Source organism: Phyllobates terribilis, unplaced genomic scaffold, assembly GCF_046119375.1.
Source record: "Phyllobates terribilis strain yellow unplaced genomic scaffold, ASM4611937v1 Scaffold_1__5_contigs__length_1240528914, whole genome shotgun sequence".
Lineage (NCBI taxonomy): Eukaryota > Metazoa > Chordata > Amphibia > Anura > Dendrobatidae > Phyllobates > Phyllobates terribilis.
In genome coordinates, this window is record NW_027362761.1 from 99,388,548 (window position 1) to 99,410,064 (window position 21,517).

Sequence of the window (21,517 nt, forward strand, 5' to 3'; positions counted from 1 at the left end):
GTGGGTAGGGTGTTCTTTTGGTGATGCGCAGAATTGGTTTCGTGCCAAACATACCTTTTGGAATTATTGCAAAAAAAGTTCAACCTCAGTCTCAGGAGACCATTGCATGTTTTCCCACATGCAATTGGCAGAGTTGATGTAGGTTTTGGCAACGCACAGTTGGGTTTGGATGTTTTTCTTTATTAGAAAAGGCTTTTGTACTGCCACCCTACCTCACAGGCCAGACATATGAAGAATACAGGAGATTATTGTAGCATGCAGTACACAGCCAGTACTTGACAGAAATTCCTGCAGCTCTTTTAATGTTGCTGTAGGCCTTTGGGCAGCCTCTTGAATCAATTTTCTTCTTGTATTTTCATCAATTTTTGAGACACGTCCAGATCTACCATATATAATCTTAGTATTGTGCTAAATTTAAGCCATTTCTTGATCACCTTTTATCACAGTTTTCCATGGTATAGCTTTCACTTTGGAAATTTTTTTGTGCCCTTATGCTGACTGATAACTTTCAACAATGAGATTCCTTTGATGTGTTGTGAGCTGTTTACGGACCATGGTTTTTGCTTTTCTGTAAAATCCAACTAAGAAAATGTCAGGAAAATTCTATTAGAACAGCTAAACTTTATAATGGATTAATGAGTCACTATAAATGATGGCAGCTGTGTACGGACAGCTAAGTAGCATGAGTTTATTTGGCTAATACTGACCACAACCACATCCTCATTTAGAAGAGGGTGTTCACATGATGCAACCACATTATTTTAGTTTTGTTATTTTTATTTAAGTTTATTTCTCAGTGGATTCTGTACAGATTATTGGTGACATTAAAGGTGAAAAAGTTCTGAAATGATTTTCTTTGATATGATTGTTTTACATGACAAAACCTGGCATTGTAACAGGTGTGTAGACTTTTTATATCCACTGTACATGTAACAAAAAATATAACTGTAAGAACCTAGAAAATTCATTCCACTGGTTACTTACTTGAACAGTAAAAAATGTAAACAAAATATATATAATTAAAAAAAAATTAAATTACATAGTAATTTATATGTACCACCCCCAAGAAAGTGCTAAAAATTTGTATAAAATTATATTTTTCAACAAAGCATCCAGGCCCTCCTTGAATTCTTTACTGAATAAACCATTACAATATCATGTAGCTGCAGCAATCTCCATAATGTCATTGCTGTTACTGTAAAGAATCGCTGCCTGTGATGATGGAGAAACCTTCTTTCCTCTGGAATTCATTTAATGCCTTAAGCGCAAGGCCTAGGTGTAAAAAGATCATGTACCGTATTTTTCGGACTATAAGACGCACCTAGGTTTTAGAGGAGGAAAATAGAAAAAAAAATGTAAGCAAAAAATGTGGTCATGATGCCCTGTTAACCCCTTAAGCCCCGCGGGTGGTTTGCACGTTAATGACCGGGCCAATTTTTACAATTCTGACCACTGTCACTTTATGAGGTAATTACTCTCGAACGCTTCAACGGATCCCCCTGATTCTGAGATTGTTTTTTCGTGACATATTGTACTTCATGATTGTGGAAAAATTTCTTCGATATCACTTGCGTTTATTTGTGAAAAAAACGGAAATTTGGTGAAAATTTTGAAAATTTTGCAATTTTCAAAATTTGAATTTTTAAGCCCTGAAATCAGAGCGATATGTCACACAAAAGAGTTAATAAATAACATTTCCCACATGTCTACTTTACATCAGCACAATTTTGGAACCAAAATTTTTTTTTGTTAGGGAGCTATAAGGGTTAAAAGTTGACCAGCGATTTCTCATTTTTCCAACAAAATTTACAAAACCATTTTTTTAGGGACCACATCACATTTGAAGTCACTTTGAGAGGTCTTTATGACAGAAAATACCCAAAAGTGACACCATTCTAAAAACTGCACCCCTCAAGGTGCTCAAAACCACATTCAAGAACTTTATTAACCCTTCAGGTGCTTCACAGGAATTTTTTGAATGTGGAAGAAAAAAATGAACATTTAACTTTTTTCACAAAAATGTTAATTTAGACCCAATTTTTTTTATTTTCACAGGGGTAACAAGAAAAAATGGACCCCAAAATTTGTTGTGCAATTTCCCCTGGGCACGCAGATACCCAATATTTGGGGAAAAAATACTGTTTGGGCGCACGGCAGGGCTCGGAAGGGAAGGAGCGCTATTTGACTTTTTGATTGTAAAATTTGCTTGAATAATTAGCGGACGCCATGTTGTGTTTGGAGAGCCCATGTGTGCCCAAACTTTGGAGCTCCCCCACAAGTGACCCCATTTTGGAAACTAGACCCCCCAAGGCACCTTTCTAGATGCATAGTGAGCACTTGGAACCCCCAGGTGCTTCACAAATTGATTCGTAACAATGAAAAAGTGAAAAAAAAAAACACTTTTTCATTTTTATGAATCAATTTGTGAAGCACCTGAGTGTTCCAAGTGCTCACAATGCATCTAGATAGGTGCCTTGGGGGGTCTAGTTTCCAAAATGGGGTCACTTGTGGGGGAGCTCCAATGTTTGGGCACACAGCGGCTCTCCAAACGCAACATGGTGTCGCTAACAATTTGAGCCGATTTTCCGTTAAATTTGTTAGAGGACACCATGTTGCATTTAGAGAGTCCCTGTGTGCCCAAACATTGGAGCTCCCCCACAAGTGACCCCATTTTGGAAACTAGACCCCCCAAGGCACCTATCTAGATGCATAGTGAGCACTTGGAACCCCCAGGTGCTTCACAAATTGATTCGTAACAATGAAAAAGTGAAAAAAAAAACACTTTTTCATTTGTATGAATCAATTTGTGAAGCACCCGAGGGTTCCAAGTGCTCACTATGCATCTAGATAGGTGCCTTGGGTGGTCTAGTTTCCAAAATGGGGTCACTTGTGGCGGAGCTCCAATATTTGGGCACACAGCGGCTCTCTAAATGCAACATGGTGTCCGCTAACAAATTTAACGCAAAATTGGCTCAAATTGTTAGCGACACCATGTTGCGTTTGGAGAGCTGCTGTGTGCCCAAACATTGGAGCTCCCCCACAAGTGACCCCATTTTGGAAACTAGACCCCCCAAGGCACCTATCTAGATGCATAGTGAGCACTTGGAACCCCCAGGTGCTTCACAAATTGATTCGTAACAATGAAAAAGTGAAAAAAAAAACACTTTTTCATTTTTATGAATCAATTTGTGAAGCACCTGGGGGTTCCAACTGCTCACTATGCATCTAGATAGGTGCCTTGGGGGGTCTAGTTTCCAAAATGGGGTCACTTGTGGGGGAGCTCCAATGTTTGGGCACACAGGGACTCTCTAAATGCAACATGGTATCCGCTAACAAATTGAATGGAAAATCGGCTCAAATTGTTAGCGGACGCCACATTGCGTTTGGAGAGCCCCTCTGTGCCCAAACTTTGGAGCTCCCCCACAAGTGACCCCATTTTGGAAACTAGACCCCCCAAGGCACCTTTCTAGATGCATAGTGAGCACTTGGAACCCCCAGGTGCTTCACAAATTGATTCGTAATAATGAAAAAGTGAAAAAAAAAACACTTTTTCATTTTTACGAATTAATTTGTGAAGCACCTAGGGGTTCCAAGTGCTCACTATGCATCTAGATAGGTGCCTTGGGGGGTCTAGTTTCCAAAATGAGGTCACTTGTGGGGGAGCTCCAATGTTTGGGCACACAGGGACTCTCTAAATGCAACATGGTATCCGCTAACAAATTGAATGGAAAATCGGCTCAAATTGTTAGCGGACGCCACATTGCGTTTGGAGAGCCCCTCTGTGCCCAAACTTTGGAGCTCCCCCACAAGTGACCCCATTTTGGAAACTAGACCCCCCAAGGCACCTTTCTAGATGCATAGTGAGCACTTGGAACCCCCAGGTGCTTCACAAATTGATTCGTAATAATGAAAAAGTGAAAAAAAAAACACTTTTTCATTTTTACGAATTAATTTGTGAAGCACCTAGGGGTTCCAAGTGCTCACTATGCATCTAGATAGGTGCCTTGGGGGGTCTAGTTTCCAAAATGGGGTCACTTGTGGGGGAGCTCCAATGTTTGGCCACACAGGGACTCTCTAAATGCAACATGGTATCCGCTAACAAATTGAATGGAAAATCGGCTCAAATTGTTAGCGGACGCCACATTGCGTTTGGAGAGCCCCTCTGTGCCCAAACTTTGGAGCTCCCCCACAAGTGACCCCATTTTGGAAACTAGACCCCCCAAGGCACCTTTCTAGATGCATAGTGAGCACTTGGAACCCCCAGGTGCTTCACAAATTGATTCGTAATAATGAAAAAGTGAAAAAAAAAACACTTTTTCATTTTTACGAATTAATTTGTGAAGCACCTAGGGGTTCCAAGTGCTCACTATGCATCTAGATAGGTGCCTTGGGGGGTCTAGTTTCCAAAATGGGGTCACTTGTGGAGGAGCTCCAATGTTTGGGCACACAGGGACTCTCCAAATGCAACATGATATCCGCTAACAATTTGAGCCGACAATTTGTTAGCGGATATCATGTTGCATTTGGAGAGTCCCTGTGTGCCCAAACATTGGAGCTCCCCCACAAGTGACCCCATTTTGGAAACTAGACCCCCCAAGGCACCTATCTAGATTCATAGTGAGCACTTGGAACCCCAGGTGCTTCACAAATTGATTCATAAAAATGAAAAAGTGTTTTTTTTTTCATTTTTACGAATCAATTTGTGAAGCACCTGGGGGTTCCAAGTGCTCACTATGCATCTAGAAAGGTGCCTTGGGGGGTCTAGTTTCCAAAATGGGGTCACTTGTGGGGGAGCTCCAAAGTTTGGGCACAGAGGGGCTCTCCAAACGCAATGTGGTGTCCGCTAACAATTTGAGCCGATTTTCCATTTAATTTGTTAGCGGATACCATGTTGCATTTAGAGAGTCCCTGTGTGCCCAAACATTGGAGCTCCCCCACAAGTGACCCCATTTTGGAAACTAGACCCCCCAAGGCACCTATCTAGATTCATAGTGAGCACTTGGAACCCCAGGTGCTTCACAAATTGATTCATAAAAATGAAAAAGTGTTTTTTTTTTCACTTTTTCATTTTTACGAATCAATTTGTGAAGCACCTGGGGGTTCCAAGTGCTCACTATGCATTTAGAAAGGTGCCTTGGGGGGTCTAGTTTCCAAAATGGGGTCACTTGTGGGGGAGCTCCAAAGTTTGGGCACAGAGGGGCTCTCCAAACGCAATGTGGTGTCCGCTAACAATTTGAGCCGATTTTCCATTCAATTTGTTAGCGGACACCATGTCGCGTTTGGAGAGCCCGTGATGTGCCTAAACAGTGGAGCTCCCCCACAAGTGTCCCCATTTTGGAAACTATACCCCTCAAAGATTTTATTAAGGTGTATAGTGAACATTTTGAACCCAGAGGTACGGCACATTATTTGTTTACATTAGGTCATCATATTGAATAAGTTTTCATTATTCTTGAGCGCAAGTGCTCGCTACTTGAGTTTGCATCGGGTACTCAGGTATGCACCATGTACAGCGTGTGCTCGAGTGACATGCTCGAGTCCCTGCTCCGCATGTTTCACGGTTATTAGACACCCAAAAAAAAACATGCGGGGATCGCTCGTGCATGGCAGGCAATCCCCGTAAAGTTTTTTGGCCGCGAAGCATATGGGGCAGAGACTCGAGCATGTCACTCAAATACCCACGATACTAAATGCATACCAGAGCACCCGATGCAAACTCAAGTAGCGAGCACTTGCTCTCAACACTAGTCGCCATATCGTCATCTTTTTTTCTTACTTTTGAAAAAAATCCCAACCCCAGCCCTAACCCTAGCACAACCCTAGCCCCAGCACAACCCTAGCCCCAGCACAACCCTAGCCCCAGCACAACCCTAGCCCCAGCACAACCCTAGCCCCAAACCCAGCCCTAACCCTAGCCCAATCCTAACTCAAGAGTTTATTTTTGACGCCGTTCCTTGTGCGGTATAAGTGATTAGACGACTTTATTCTTCGGGTCGGTGTGATTACAGCAATGCCAGAATCATATGGGGTTTTTGTGACTGACAGCTGTCACACACTAAAAGACGCATTTTTTGTAAAATCTAGTTTTTGCATCGCCATATTTTGAGAGCTATAATTTTTCCAAATTTTGGCAGACAGTCATGTGACGGCTCGTTTTTTGCGGGATGACTTGACGTTGTTATTGGTGCCATTTTCAGGCACGTGACATTTTTTGATCGCTTTCTATTCCGATTTTTGGGAGGCAGAATAAACAAAAACCAACAATTCAGGAATTGTTTTTTTTTTTTTTTTTTTATTCTGTTCCGCGTGTGGTAAAATTGATGAGGCAGCTTTACTCTTCGGGTCAGTACGTTTACAGCGGTACCACATTTGTATAATTTTTCTATGTTTTGGCGCTTATACACAATAAAAGCTATTTTATAGAAAAAAATATTTTTTAGTATCGCTTTATTCTGAGAGCTATAACTTTTTTATTTTTCGGCTGATGGAGCTATATGGCGGCTTGTTTTTTGCGGGACGAGATGACGTTTTCAGCGGTATCATTTTTATTTATATGCGTCTTTTTGATCGCGTGTTATTCCACTTTTTGTTTGGCGGTATGGTGATAAAGCATTGTTTTTTGCTTGGTTTTTTTTTTTTTTTTTTTACCGTGTTCACTGAAGGGGTTAACTAGTGGGACAGTTTTATAGGTCAGGTTGTTCCGGACGCGGCGATACCAAATATGTGTACTTTTATTGTTTTTTTTTTATAATAATATTTATTGATGGGTACATTATATTTTTATTTTTGGTGTATTATTTTTTTTATTTTTTTATAATATTTTTGCACATTTTTTTTTTTTTTTTTTTTTTCCACTTTCACACAGTTTATACACTTTATTACTTTGTCCCACTCTGGGACTTTCACTTTTTTTTTTCTGATCGCCTGCATGGCACAGGAATGGAGCACCATCCCTATGCCATGAAGGCTGTCAGAAGTGCACAGTGTGAAGATTGCTTGGAGATGCACTGCGCATGTCCAAGCAATCTTCCTGCTCTCTGGTGACCCGGATGTTGTCATGACGACATCGGGTCGTCATGGCAACACCCGGGAAGCCTTTGCAGACTGCGCTGGAAGCCGGAAGAGGAGGTGAGTATCGGCGATCACCTCCCCTTGCCCCCGCAATGCCGCGATCGACTTCGATCGACTTCGATCGCAGCATCGCGGGGGTTAATGTGCTGGGAGCGGTGCGTGACCGCTCCCTGCACATAGTACCGGGTGTCAGCTATGACAATCAGCTGACACCCGGCGGCGATCGCGCCCGCACAGCCTGTGTGCGCGCGCGATCGCCATGACGTACTAATACGGGTCTGGCTCTTAAGTCCCAGGGCACAGACGCGTATTAGTACGTCAGATGTTATTAAGGGGTTAAGGGGGAGGGGGTCTGCTGCTGACACTGTTATAGGGGTAATGTCCCCCAATTCTGTTAATATCCCCCATCCTGGTATATATGGCCCCTTCCTTCCTCTTATACGTGGCCCTCATCCCCATCCTGGTATGCATGGCACCCCTCATCCCCATCCTGGTATGCATGGCACCCCTCATCCCCATCCTGGTATGCATGGCACCCCTCATCCCCATCCTGGTGTGCATGGCGTCCCTCATCCCCATCCTGGTATGTATGGCACCCCTCATCCCCATCCTGGTATGTATGGCACCCTTCATCCTGGTATGTATGGCCCCCCTCATCCCCATCCTGGTATATGTGGCACCCTTCATCCCTCATCCTAGTATGTATGGCACCCTTCATCCCTCATCCTGGTATGTATGGCACCCCTCATCCTGGTGTGTATGGCCCCCCTCATCCCTCTTCCTGGTATCTAAGGCACCCTTCATCCCTCTTCCTTGTATGTATGGCACCCCTCATCCCTCTTCCTTGTATGTATGGCACCCCTCATCCCTCTTCCTGGTATGTATGGCACCCTTCATCCCTCATCCTGGTATGTATGGCCCTCCTCATCCCTCTTCCTGGTTTGCTTGGCACCCCTCATCCTGGTATGTATGGTCCCCCTCATCCCTTTTCCTGGTATGCTTGGCACCCCTCATCCTGGTATGTATGGTCCCCCTCATCCCTCTTCCTGGTATGCTTGGCACCCCTCCATCCTGATATGCTTGGCACCCTTCATCCTGGTATGCTTGGCACCCACTGATCCCCATCACGCTGCACACAAAAAATAAATAATTATTCTCACCTCCTCTCTCCTCCAGCGCTGCATCCCGCTCTGCTGCCTACAGGGCATGGCGTAACTGGCTTGCGCCATCACACTGTGAGATGCTGTGCCAGAATAGTCACTGCTCCCCACGCCGGGACTGTGTGTGTGGGGAGCAGTGACCATTCACTCAGCTTAATAGCGCACACACTGTACCCGCAGCGTGGCTCCTGCCGCGGCCGGTGGTCACGTGTGCCCACTATTAAAGACCATGAATATTCATTACAACCCATGGGAGTGGATTGTAGTGAATATTCATGGTCTTTAATAGCGGGCACACAGAATGCAGAGTGGCAGCAGGAGCTGCGCTGCGGCTACAGTGTGCACGCTATTAAGGTGAGCGAATGGTCACTGCTCTCCACGCATACAGTCCCGGCGTGGGGAGCAGTGACTATTCCAGCACAGCATTTCACAGGGTGAGGGCGCATGGCAGTTACGCCATGCGCGGCTCACACAGTGAGATCCCTGTCGGCAGCAGAGCGGGACGCAGCGCTGGAGGAGAGAGGAGGTGAGTATAATTGTTTGTTTTTTGTGTGCAGCGTGATGGGGATCAGGGGGTGCCAAGCATACCAGGAAGAGGGATGAAGGGTGCCATACATACCAGCATGAGGGATGAAGGGTGCCATACATACCAGGATGAGGGATGAAGGGTGCCATACATATCAGGATGAGGGATGAAGGGTGCCATACATACCAGGATGAGGGATGAAGGGTGCCATACATACCAGGATGAGGGATGAAGGGTGCCATACATACCAGGATGAGGGATGAAGGGTGCCATACATACCAGGAAGAGGGGTGACGGGTGCCATACATACCAGGAAGAGGGGTGAAGGGTTCCATACATACCAGGAAGAGGAATGAGGGGGGCCATACATACCAGGATGAGGGATGAAGGGTGCCATACATATCAGGATTGGGGATGAGGGATGCCATACATACCAGGAAGAGAGATGAGGGGTGCCATACATACCAGGATGAGGGGTACCATACATACCAGGATGGGGATGAGGGGTGTCATACATACCAGGAAGAGGACTGAGGGGTGCCATACTTACCAGGAAGAGGGATGAGGGGTGCCATACTTACCAGGAGGAGGGATGAGAGGTGCCATACATACCAGGAAGAGGGATGATGGGTGCCATACATACCAGGATGAGGGGGGCCATTGTAAAAGGACGGGTTTCCCTCCAAAAATATCAGTTATTAATGGGGGAACTCTCCTACACCTCTATTGAGGTCCGATTTTAACTATTAACATCAAACTTGACTATTATTAATTAATATCCACTATGTTATGTCTTAACGTTATCTGTGCCTTATACTATATACCAACTGAGACAAAATTGTGTACTAATAAAAGGTATTTATTACACAAAAGTCTACAGTTAATATACTACTATTTATCACACTAACACAGTACACAATATGGATATATAATTCCCAATTACCTAATATATTTTCCACCCACGTTTCCTAATCACTCATGCAATATTGGCCCACCCAACTATACTAACTTTATATATATATACATACATACATACATACATACATACATACATACATACATACATACACATACAGATACAAGGATATCAATATCTAGGAGGGTTAGTACAGGCATGGTATGTAGGGCTAGTAAGTAAAGAAGTTACAGGGGAAGAGAGATACTCAGCCATGTGATGTTGTGTCCATTGTCTCCAAGAGTCAAAGAGAGCCACATGGCTAGCTCTGGGGCTTTTAAGCCCTCCACACAAGAGGAAGTGTCCAGCTTCATGTGACAGGAAATGATGTATTATTCCCCACCCACTGGCTAAGGTCTTTGTTCATGTCCAACCATACTAGCAAAACCTGTTTTAGCACATGGCTGGACATTCTATTGAATTCTCCCCCAACAGCAGATCAGTGGGGATGGGGGACGCATGGGGATTGGGCCTAAACACATGGGGAGGTGTGGGGCCAATATATACTGTACATGTACAACCTGGGACACTTCCCTTTAGGGCCATACATACCAGGATGAGGGATGAAGGGTGCCATACATATCAGGAAGAGGGATGAGGGGTACCATACATACCAGGATGAGGGATGAAGGGTGCCATACATACCAGAAGAGGGATGAGGAGTGCCATACATACCAGGAAGAGGGATGAGGGGTGCCATACATACCAGGAAGAGGGATGAAGGGTGCCATACATACCAGGAAGAGGGATGAAGGGTGCCATTCATATTAGGATGGGGATGAGGGGTGCCATGCATATCAGGATTGTTCAGTGTGTGCGCTATGAAGGAAAATGAATATTCACTGCTCCCCCACGGCCATGGGCGTGGGGAGCAATGAATATTCATTTTATTTAGCAGCGGGCACAGTGTAGGCTGTAGCAGGCGGCTCCTGCCTCCTGTGCCACGCTCCACTGCCACTCCCCCCACACCACCCACAGCCACAGTATATATATATAGATAGATGTTGGACTATAACATGCATCCCTCACTTTCCTACAAAATTTTGGAGGAAAAAAGTGCCTGTTCTGGTCCTCTTCTCTTTCTGGTGACCACATTATAGATTAGTCGTGTCATACAGCGTATTTTATGTGTTCCAGAAGTTGATTTTCTCATTGCAATCCTATGAGCCTCACATAGAGGATTTTATAGGATTACACTGAGAAAACGACGTCTGTGGAACATCACTCTTCTCATGTATATACAGCCTCATCCTTCAGTATATCACTTTTATCATCTATATACGGCCCTATTCTGTGGAACATCGCTCTTCTCATCTGAGTACAGCCTCATCCTGCAGAACATCACTCCTCTTTTGTATACATAGCCCCATTCTGCAGAACATCAATCCTCTTAGTTACCTGCATACACTTGCATTGCTGCTGCTTCCTCTGCACTGAACTGTGGGAAGCTTTACCCTTCCTGTGTCATAATCCCTCACAAGAGCAACTCCATTCTATACAAGATCGGGAGGAGCAGAGAAGGGTCGTCGGCTGCTGCCTACCTCATCAGATTTGAAAAATTGAGTCGGGTCAGGAAAGTCAAAACTGACTGCAGTGAGAAAGGGTTAAAGGATTCAATCCTGTTTTATTTGCTGTTTTATAATGGAAAATCTGCCTTTGTGAAAAGAGCACATGGATGTTTATAGCTGGTAGCATCTTCTTGTCCACCCAAGCTTGGTTTTGCAATAACCCAGCACACAATGAATCCCAAACTTTCTGGATTTCTGGAGTTTACAATATAAAACATGACTCCACCTGACATCTCTTTTGGAACTAGGTAACAAGATAGTCAGCTGATTTTACCGAAATCTGCACTTTCAGCAGTTTTATTAACATGTATAGCCATTTTAAAGGGAATCTGTCGGCAGGATTTCACCCTCCCAAACTATTTATAAGTGCATGTAGCTCTTTCAAAGCGAAGTCCAGCAACACCTTTACATGGCCAGACCGTTCCTCCGTTACTGAGAAATCAGCTTTCGAACTGATATGCAAATGAGGCTGTAAACTATTTGTATATCTAAAGCCTTTGTCATTCCAGCTTTTTTTCTCCCTCAGCTCTGCCTTCTGCTTTATTGACAGCTTTTATGCTGTGTAACTTCATCACCTCAAGCAGGAGGAGGCTGGGCAGGGAATAGAGCTGGAGTGACAGAGGCTTCAGATCTACCATAGCCATATGCATATCAATTAGAACGCTAATATCTCAATAACCAATGAACAGTCTGGTTATGTAATGGTATTGCTGGACATGTCTTTGAAAGAGCTACATAATTATATACATAGTTTGGGGGTAAAATCCTGCTGACAGATTCCCTTTAAGTTTACATTTTTGAAAATGGTGGCTATTAGAATGTAGCAAATTATTAATCTACAGCTTAAAGTTTTTTCTTCTGGAGAGCCTTTCCCTAGGAAACGGAATAATCAAGTAGCCTTTTCAGTTCGGAAGAGGTCTAGTGCCACCTATTGGAAGTAGCCTTAGGATAAGAAGCTAAACCAGAAACTCCATTTGCAGACACGTGTTTCGAGGTGTTTGCCCCCTCATCAGTGCAAAGCAGGAAAACTAGTTTGGCTGGGTGGGAGGGTTCTGACAGGGTGGCACTAGAGTTCCTGTCCTTTTCCTCTCTGAAAAAGCTTCTAATAAATGATGTAGTAAGTTTTCAGCTAGTTTTCCTAACATAAAAATGAACTCTGTAATAGCATAGCACAAATAATGCATTTTTTGTCCCTAGTTGTCATCTTGTGAGATCCAGTTTGCCAAGCTCCGTTCTGAAGTTGAGAAAGGAGAAGCTGTTCGTCAGAGTCTGGAATATGAGTTGGCGGTGGCAAGGAAGCAGTGTGATGTAGAAAGAACAGCTTTGCAAGAGGAGAAAAACAATTTCTTTGTGAAAGAAGAACTTTTTAAAGGTAAAGTTATTTTCCATTCTGTACAAACACCCAACCACTAGCAAAGCCTACTGATTTCTCAATCCTTGTAATCTGCCATGAGACGATAATAGGCTTATATTTAAGAAAAATGGCAATTTATTTGACAGTATTCTGCAGCAGAGATCTAGCTCTCCGTGTGGACGAGAATATATGTAATATATGGAGAAACTGGGTCCACTAGAGTGAGAGCCACCTCTACCGGGCAGCTATTTGCTCTGTCTTATGGAGCTGTGCCCGGAGAGGAAATGCCCTCTGTGATGAGCCAATATTTTGTAGTCTCAAATTTTGCTGCTGGCACCGACCTTACTGAAAACTCACTGTCTTCTGTGGAGCTTTGATCTGTCATCCTGCCCTATTGTAAAACGTTTCTCTGAAGTTAGTGCAGTTATATATATGGATATATTTAATATGTATTAATATTAAAACGGAATTTGTATTTCACAAACAGCACAAATTGAAGAACTCCAAAAAAAGGTGCACATCATAGAAGAAAACTTCCAGAGCACACAGTTTGGTTGGCAGGAAGCGCAGAAAAAACTTGAAAGTGATTTGAAGAGTCAAGACCTTGAGATTGAAAAGTTCCAAAAGGAGCAGCAGATGCTTATGTCTGAGAAGAGCAGTCTGGAAGCACACATGCAGGTATCTGTCATATGCTGATGTATGATTGCATCATGCTAGTAAGGCTCCGGACGGGCCGCAATTCACATCAAGCTGCTAGATGGCTACATTATGGCACCTATAGTACAATCAACTCTTGGTAGAGTAACTCAGAATCATGTTTGTTTGTTTTTAAGTTGTCTTGAGACAAGACGATATGAAATAAAAGGACACATGTATACTATATATGGACAGTTGGGATGTGAAGTTGCTAAAATTTTGTACAGAATCGAGGGTGCCTAATACAGAGCTTGCATCTGATGTGAGATCTACATTACAGGACAACATTTTGTGCTGATTGGCTTCATAACATATAAATTTGTAATGGTAAGAAATGTAATCTAAAAAACAATACATACTCCCTTCCTGCCGTGGCGCTGTTCAAATGATATCAGCGCTGCTATTTCCAGTGGGTTATATGACATTGTTGTATCACATGAACACTGCTGCCAATCTGATCAGCTGCATCTCATCAATATTCCTTGAGAGCAGAGAATGGCCTTATGGTGATGTGAGTGAATACGTTATGTTCGTCCCTTCACTACGACTCTGAAAATATATCTCCCTTAAATATTGGATCGATGCCAACCCCAATATTCATCACTTACCACTGGCTCCAGAGTGTCTCAGGCCAGCCCTTTGAAAAGAGGAAGTTCTTGCATTGAAAGTGTCCCTCTTCACCTCTGAATGAACAAATCCCAGTCTTGGTGGCTGGTTCTCAGAGCTGATCTTCTGTTCTAATTACCTGGTCACTGCAGGATGTCCCTACTTCAATGGAGGTTGAAGTGTCATCTCTCTCTCTCACTTCCCCAGTTATAATTAATCCCATATGTTCAATGTGAAGGTGATATGTGCCCCCTGCTTCTCTATAATGCATAGAAATCAAGGATACATTGCTTCTTAGATAATCAGTATAAAGACAACAGCACTTTATTCCTGTGTTTATAAGCTACCTGCACCCTCTCCCTATCACAGTGGTATCTTCCAGTTTAGACGCAGACATCTGTCAAGATAGTGCGACAGTGTAGTGGCTGTCTGTTTTTTAAGTTCTATATATTGGTCTCCTTTTAACTCATGAACTTTCCCGAGTTGTGCTAGGTTCTTTTTATCATTATAGCTTTATTAAAGGATTTATGGGATTTGGAAGTCTTTTAATAATAAATGGAACTCCAACCCCTAAAAATGAAATAAATGTGCAGAATTTGGACCTATTTAGAAATTAGAAAGAAAGAAGTGGTGTTATTGTTTTCTTTCTTTTAGACCTTATAATTTCATATTGGTTAGGTGACCCTCTACTGGTCTTTCTATTCTTTCTGAGCATATCCACCTATTGAGTTCAGTGCTAGTGGATGGTCATGCCCAGTAGCTCCGTTCTGCTACCTGGATCCTTATACTCGGGTGGTGGACTGATGCTTGTTGTTTAGGCAAGCTACGAAGAATCATCCGCTCCAGTAGAAGCTGATTCACACCAGCACTGGATACATTAACCGAGAAATGTAATGTAGGACAATCCTCTGCCGATCAGCTGTGAAGGGGCCACAGAGCTCTTGCAGTTTCTACATTGCTTCTTCTACCTGCCCACCATCAAGCTAAGGGCGACAGGAGAGATTATTATAGGACAACACTGCAGTACAGAAGACCACCATTGCCAAATAGATAAAGCAATGGAAATATGGAAAAGGCTGCACTGCTTGCATACGAGCCGCGCCCTCTTTAAACTGCTGATGGACAGGGGCGCCGAGAACCCGACCGATCTGATGTAGATTGCCTATCCTAATGATAAGCAATTAATATTCTAATTTCCGAAAAGCCTTTATAATGTGTTAATATAATATTGTGTAATATATATATTTCTTTTGTTTTCAGAAGCAAAACCTGATCATAGAAGAGCTGCAACAAAAATTAAATGAACTGGATGTAGAAAAGAACAGCCATCTGGATACTGCGAGGAGACAAAAGAGTGAGATTGTATTCGGCCTGGAAAGAGAAGACCGACTGAAGCAGGAGCTTGAGGTAAGTTCTTATCCCATGCCTGCAGAAGAGATCTGGGAAGTTTTATTTACAGCGTTCATTGAATGCAGTGTCGCACAGGGGAGTCCAAGAGCTCCCCAGTAACATCGGTTCCGGGGACCCACTGTTCAGCTATATGCAAGTATTACATTACTCTCATTCACACATTTCTAAAATAATAAACTGGCTAGTTTGTTAATGAATGATGAGATGCTGCCTTTGTCTATACATAGAGAATCAAGTGTATTGTGCCAACTACTGCCCATATAGGGTGGTGGGGGGGGCCCACCGGGGAATTCACCTGTTCCCTCTGTGGGCCAGTCCAAGCCTGATTGCATGGTAAAAATGACCTCCCAACATGATTCTTAAGGTCATACCAAAGTCCTAATTTTTTTTATTTTTTTGAAAAAATAAAAAGTGTTGCCATTTTCTGAGACTTGTACCTTTTTTTTTAGTTTTTCCTTTCACGAAGCTGTGTGAAGGCTTGTTTTTTTGCAGAGTAAATTTATTGGTACCATTATAGGGTAAATATGATGTTTTGATTTCTTTTTATTGCGTCTTCATTTGTGGAGATGTGGCAACTGAAAAATGCAATTCTGACGTTTTCATTTTTTTTGTCTTCATGGCATAAAATCTCTTTGATTAATGGGAGAAAAGTTTTTGATGCAAATGTTTGCTTTCTTTGTATTGTATTAACATTTGTATATATATTATACATACATACATACATACAATGTGTGTATGTGTATATACATACAGTGGGTACGGAAAGTATTCAGACCCCTTTACATTTTTGACTCTTTGTGTCATTGACGCCATTTGGTAAATTCTAAAAAGTTCATTTTTTTCTCATTAACCCCTTTATCCCCGAGGGTGGTTTGCACGTTAATGACCGGGCCAATTTTTTCAATTCTGACCACTGTCACTTTATGAAGTAATTACTCTGAAATGCTTCAACGGATCCCCCTGATTCTGAGACTGTTTTTTCGTGACATATTATACTTCATCATAGTGGTAAAATTTCTTTGATATCACTTGCGTTTATTTGTGAAAAAAACGGAAATTTGGCGAAAATTTTGCAATTTTCAACATTTTTATTTTTATGCCCTTAAATCAAAGAGATATGTCACACAAAATAGTTAATAAGTAACATTTCCCACATGTCTACTTTACATCAGCACAAGTTTGGAGCCACAATTTTTTTTTATTAGGGAGCTATAAGGGTTAAAAGTTGACCAGCGATTTCTCATTTTTCCAACAAAATTTACAAAACCATTTTTTTTAGGGACCACATCACATTTGAAGTCACTTTGAGGGGTCTTTATGACAGAAAATACCCAAAAGTGACATCATTCTAAAAACTGCACCCCTCAAGGTGCTCAAAACCACATTCAAGAAGTTTATTAACCCTTCAGGTGCTTCACAGGAATTTTTGGAATGTGGAAGAAAAAAATGAACATTTAACTTTTTTCACAAAAATGTTAATTTAGACCCCATTTATTTTTGCAAGGGTAACAGGAAAAAATTGACCCCAAAATGTGTTATGCAATTCCTCCTGAGCACGCCAATACCCTATATGTGGGGGCAAACCACTGTTTGGGCGCACGGCAGGGTTCGGAAGGAAGGAGCGCCATTTGACTTTTTGATTGTAAAATTTGCTTGAATAATTAGCGGACGCCATGTTGCGTTTGGAGAGCCCCTGATTTGCCTAAACAGTGGAAACCCCCCACAAGTGACCCCATTTTAGAAACCAGACCCCTCAGGGAACTTATCTAGATGTGTGGTGAGCACCTTGAACCCCCAGGTGCTTCACAGAAGTTTAGAACATTGAGTCGTAAAAATAAAATTTTCACCTTTTTCCAACAAAAATGTTTTTCAGCCTCCAATTTTGCATTTTCATTAGGGTAACAGGAGAAATTGCAGCATGCAATTTGTTGTGCAATTCCTCCTGAGTAAGCCGATACCCCATATGTGGAGGAAAACCACTGTTTGAGCGCACCGCAAGGCTCGGAAGGGAAGGCACGCCTTTGACTTTTTGAATGTAAAATTTACTTGAATAATTAGCGGACGCCATGTTGCTTTTGAAGAGCCCCTGATGCGCCTAAACAATGGAAAAACCCCACAATCCCCGATTTTGGAAAATAGCCCCCTCAGGGATTTTATCAAGGAGTATAGTGAACATTTTGAACCCAGAGGTACAACACAGAATTTGATAACATTAGGTCATCATATTGACTAAATTGTCATTAGTCTTGAGCGCAAGTGCTCGCTACTTCAGTTTGCACTGGGTACTCAGGTATGCACCATGTATCACGGGTGCTCAAGTGACATGCTCGAGTCCCTGCTCCGCATGTTTCACGGTTATTAGACACCCAAAAAAAAACATGCGGGGATCGCTCGTGCATGTCAGGCAATCCCGCGAGGTTTTTTTGGCTGTATAACAGCTGCAAAACATATGGGGAGGAGACTCGAGCATGTCACTCCAGCATCCGTGATACTCGGTGCATACCCGAGCACCCGATGCAAACTCAAGTAGCGAGCACTTGCGCTCACTAGTCGCCATATTGTCGTAATTTTTTTTCTTTATTTTTGAAAAAATCCCAATCCTAACCCTAGCACAACCCCAACCCTAACACAACCCTAACCCTAACCCTAGCACAACCCTAACCCTTGAGTTTATTTTTTACGCCGTTCCTCGTGCGGTCTAAGTGATTAGACGACTTTATTCTTCTGGTTGGTGCAATTACAGAGATACCAGACTCATATCGGGTTTTTATGATTGACAGCTGTCATACACTAAAAGATGCTTTTTTTTTTGCAAAGACTAGTTTTTGCATCGCCATATTTTGAGAGCAATAATTTTTCCGCACTTCGGCCAGCAGTCATGTGACAGCTTATTTTTTGCGGGACAAGTTGAAGTTGTCTTTATTGGTACCATTTTTGGGCACGTGACATTTTTTGATCGCTTTCTATTCCGATCTTTGGTAGGGAGAATAAACAAAAACCAAAATTGTTCTTTTTGTTTTTTTTTTATGCCGCTCTGCGTGTGGTAAAATTGATAAGGCAGCTTTATTCTTCGGGTCAGTACGTTTACAGCGGTACTACATTTATATTGTTTTTTTTTATGTTTTGGCGCTTTTACACAATAAAAACTATTTTATAGAAAAAATATTTTTTTGTATAGCTTTATTCTGAGAGCTATAACTTTTTTATTTTTCGGCTGATGGAGCTGTATGGCGGCTCGTTTTTTTGCATGACAAGATGACGTTTTCAGCTGTACCATTTTTATTTGCATTCGTCTTTTTGATCGCGTTTTATTGCATTTTTTGTTTGGCGGTATGACGATAAAACTTGGTTTTTTTGCTTTGTTGTTTTTTTACCGTGTTCACTAAAGGGGTTAACTGGTGGTACAGTTTTATAGGACAGGTCTTTCCGGACGCAGCGATACCATATATGGGTACTTTTATTGTTTGTTTTTTTCCACAATAATATTTATTTATAAGTACAATATATTTTTATTTTTTTGGATTATTTTTCATTTTGTTTTTTTATATTTTTACAATTTTTTATTTTTTTTTCACATTCTGATTCTTTTTTTAGTTTTACACCTTGTCCCACTATGGGACTTTCAGATTTTATTTTCAGATCGCCTGTATAACATAGAGAGCAGCAGCAGCTCCCTGTGCTATACAGGCTGTCACTGCTGCAGAGGGAGAAGATACTTTGGTCATGCACTGCGCATGACCAAAGTATCTTCTGCTGTCTGGTAACCCGGGTGTTGTCATGACTACATTGGGTCGTCATGGCAACATCTGGGAGCCGCGGCAGACAGCGTTGGAAGCCGGCAGGAGAGGTGAGCATCGGCGATCACCTCCCCTTGCCCCCACAATGCTGCGATCAACTTCCTGCACATAGATAATACTGGGTGTCAGCTGTGACAATCAGCTGACACCCGGCAGCGATCGCCCCGCACCGCTTGTGTGTGGTCGCGATCGCCATATGACCTAATAGTACGTCATTGGTCCAATCGGCCCAGGTCACCATGACGTACTATTAGGTCACACGTCAGAAAGGGGTTAAAGTACACTCTGCACCCCATCTTTATTGAAAAAAAACAGAAATGTAGAAATTTTTGCAAATTTATTAAAAAAGAAAAACTGAAATATCACATGGTCACAAGTATTCAGACCCTTTGCTCAGTATTGAGTAGAAGCACCCTTTTGAGCTAGTACAGCCATGAGTCTTCTTGGGAATGATGCAGCAAGTTTTTCACACCTGGATTTGGGGATCCTCTGCCATTCTTCCTTGCAGATCCTCTCCAGTTCCGTCAGGTTGGAAGGTGAACGTTGGTGGACAGTCATTTTCAGTTCTCTCCAGAGATGCTCAATTGGGTTTAGGTCAGGGCTCTGGCTGGGCCAGTCAAGAATGGTCACAGAGTTGTTCTGAAACCACTCCTTTGTTATTTTAGCTGTGTGCTTAGGGTCATTGTCTTGTTGGAAGGTGAACCTTTGGCCAAGTCTGAGGTCCAGAGCACTCTGTAAGAGGTTTTCATCCAGGATATCTCTGTACTTGGCCACATTCATGTTTCCTTCAATTGCAACCAGTTGTCCTTTCCCTGCAGCTGAAAAAAAACCCATAGCATGATGCTGCCACCACCATGTTTCACTGTTGGGATTGTATTGGGCAGGTGATGAGCAGTGCCTGATTTTCCCCACACATACCGCTTAGCATTATCACCAAAAAGTTCTATCTTCATATCATCAGACCAGAGAATTTCTCATAGTCTGGGAGTCCTTCATGTGTTTTTGAGCAAACTCAATGCGGGCTTTCATATGTCTTGCACTGAGGAGAGGCTTCCGTCGGGCCACTCTGCCATAAAAGCCCGACTGATGGAGGACTGCAGTGACAGTTGACTTTATGGAACTTTCTCCCATCTCTCTACTGCATCTCTTGAGCTCAGCCACAGTGATCTTGGAGTTCTTCTTTACCTCTCTCACCAAGACTCTTCTCCCACGATTGCTCAATTTGGCTGGACGGCCAGGTCTAGGAAGACTTCTGATGGTCCCAAACTTCTATTTAAGAATTAAGGAGGCCACTGTGGTCTTAGAAACCTTGAGTAATGCAGAAATTCTTTTGTAACCTTGGCCAGATCTGTGCCATGCCACAATTCTGTCTCTGAGCTCCTTGGGCATCTCCTTTTGAGCTCATGATTCTTATTTGGTCTGACATGAGCTGTGAGGTCTTAAATAGACAGGTGTGTGCCTTTGAAAAACTGCCATTACCATGCATCCCTCTCACTACAACTCTGCCCACTCTGTCAAAGATGGGGGGGAAATCGTGTGAGCATGCCAAGTTGCAAAATTTTAGTGCAGCCTCGAGTTTCGCCAAAATTTTGTGACGTTTCTTAGCTTATTACACCAGAATGCTGGCGTAAAAGATTTGATGAATCGGGCCCTTAGTTTTTATCTTTCCTATCTACTGGCTGACAGAGTACTACGTCTTCCTTTGAAATCTTTGAGAAACTTCTAGACTAGTGCAAGGGAAATGGGAAACGAATGCCAATTGCTCGATCCTACCAGATCTGATTGATTGCTAAAGGCAATTATTCCTGTTCTCTCTTGCACTTATATTCATAAATGCCCCCCACCCCTGTTGTATTATAATAACGACTTCTGGTTCACTTACACGAGTCCTAATCTATGATTGATCCAGTGTCCGATACCGGCTGCACTGAACAAGTTTTGAATATGATTTAATGATGATTGTATATTGGATTGTTGCAGGCTAAAAAAACGAGATTAGCCGTATTAAACTGTGTTGATGCAGAGAATTTTGAGGAGTATTTTTGAGATATACTCTACAATTCTCCTCCAAATCCACTTTTTTATTTCTATGGGAAATCCACATTGGTATTCATATGTCAAGCTTTTTTAGTTTTTCTTTCCCTGAAGAGGTTTTGAAAAATGTTGTGGGAAAAAAAAGTAAATGGCACTTGTGTGACCGTATGTATTTCTATGCAGCTGTCACACTCGGGTCAGGAGAGCCGCCGGCCTGTCCGAGCATTGCTATGAGATTGTCCTTGTCTGTGTTATACAGCTGTCTGACTGCGCCCTAAGATTTAGATTTAGAAGCAGTTTTAGTTCATTAACCCCTGCCTGGTTTATGACTTTCTTTACA

At 42.6% G+C, this 21,517-nt stretch overlaps 1 protein-coding gene across 4 annotated transcripts in view; it reads left to right on the top strand.

Annotated features, from left to right (window-relative positions):
- Positions 1-21,517, top strand: part of CCDC171 (coiled-coil domain containing 171) — a 166,727-nt gene that overhangs the window by 33,589 nt on the left and 111,621 nt on the right. For all 4 annotated transcript variants that reach the window (XM_073665129.1, XM_073665076.1, XM_073665004.1 and 1 more), the window contains 3 exons: positions 12,478-12,652; positions 13,122-13,312; positions 15,197-15,343. In XM_073665129.1, coding sequence (XP_073521230.1) covers positions 12,478-12,652; positions 13,122-13,312; positions 15,197-15,343 — 513 coding nt within the window. The remainder of the gene's footprint in view (positions 1-12,477; positions 12,653-13,121; positions 13,313-15,196; positions 15,344-21,517) is intronic.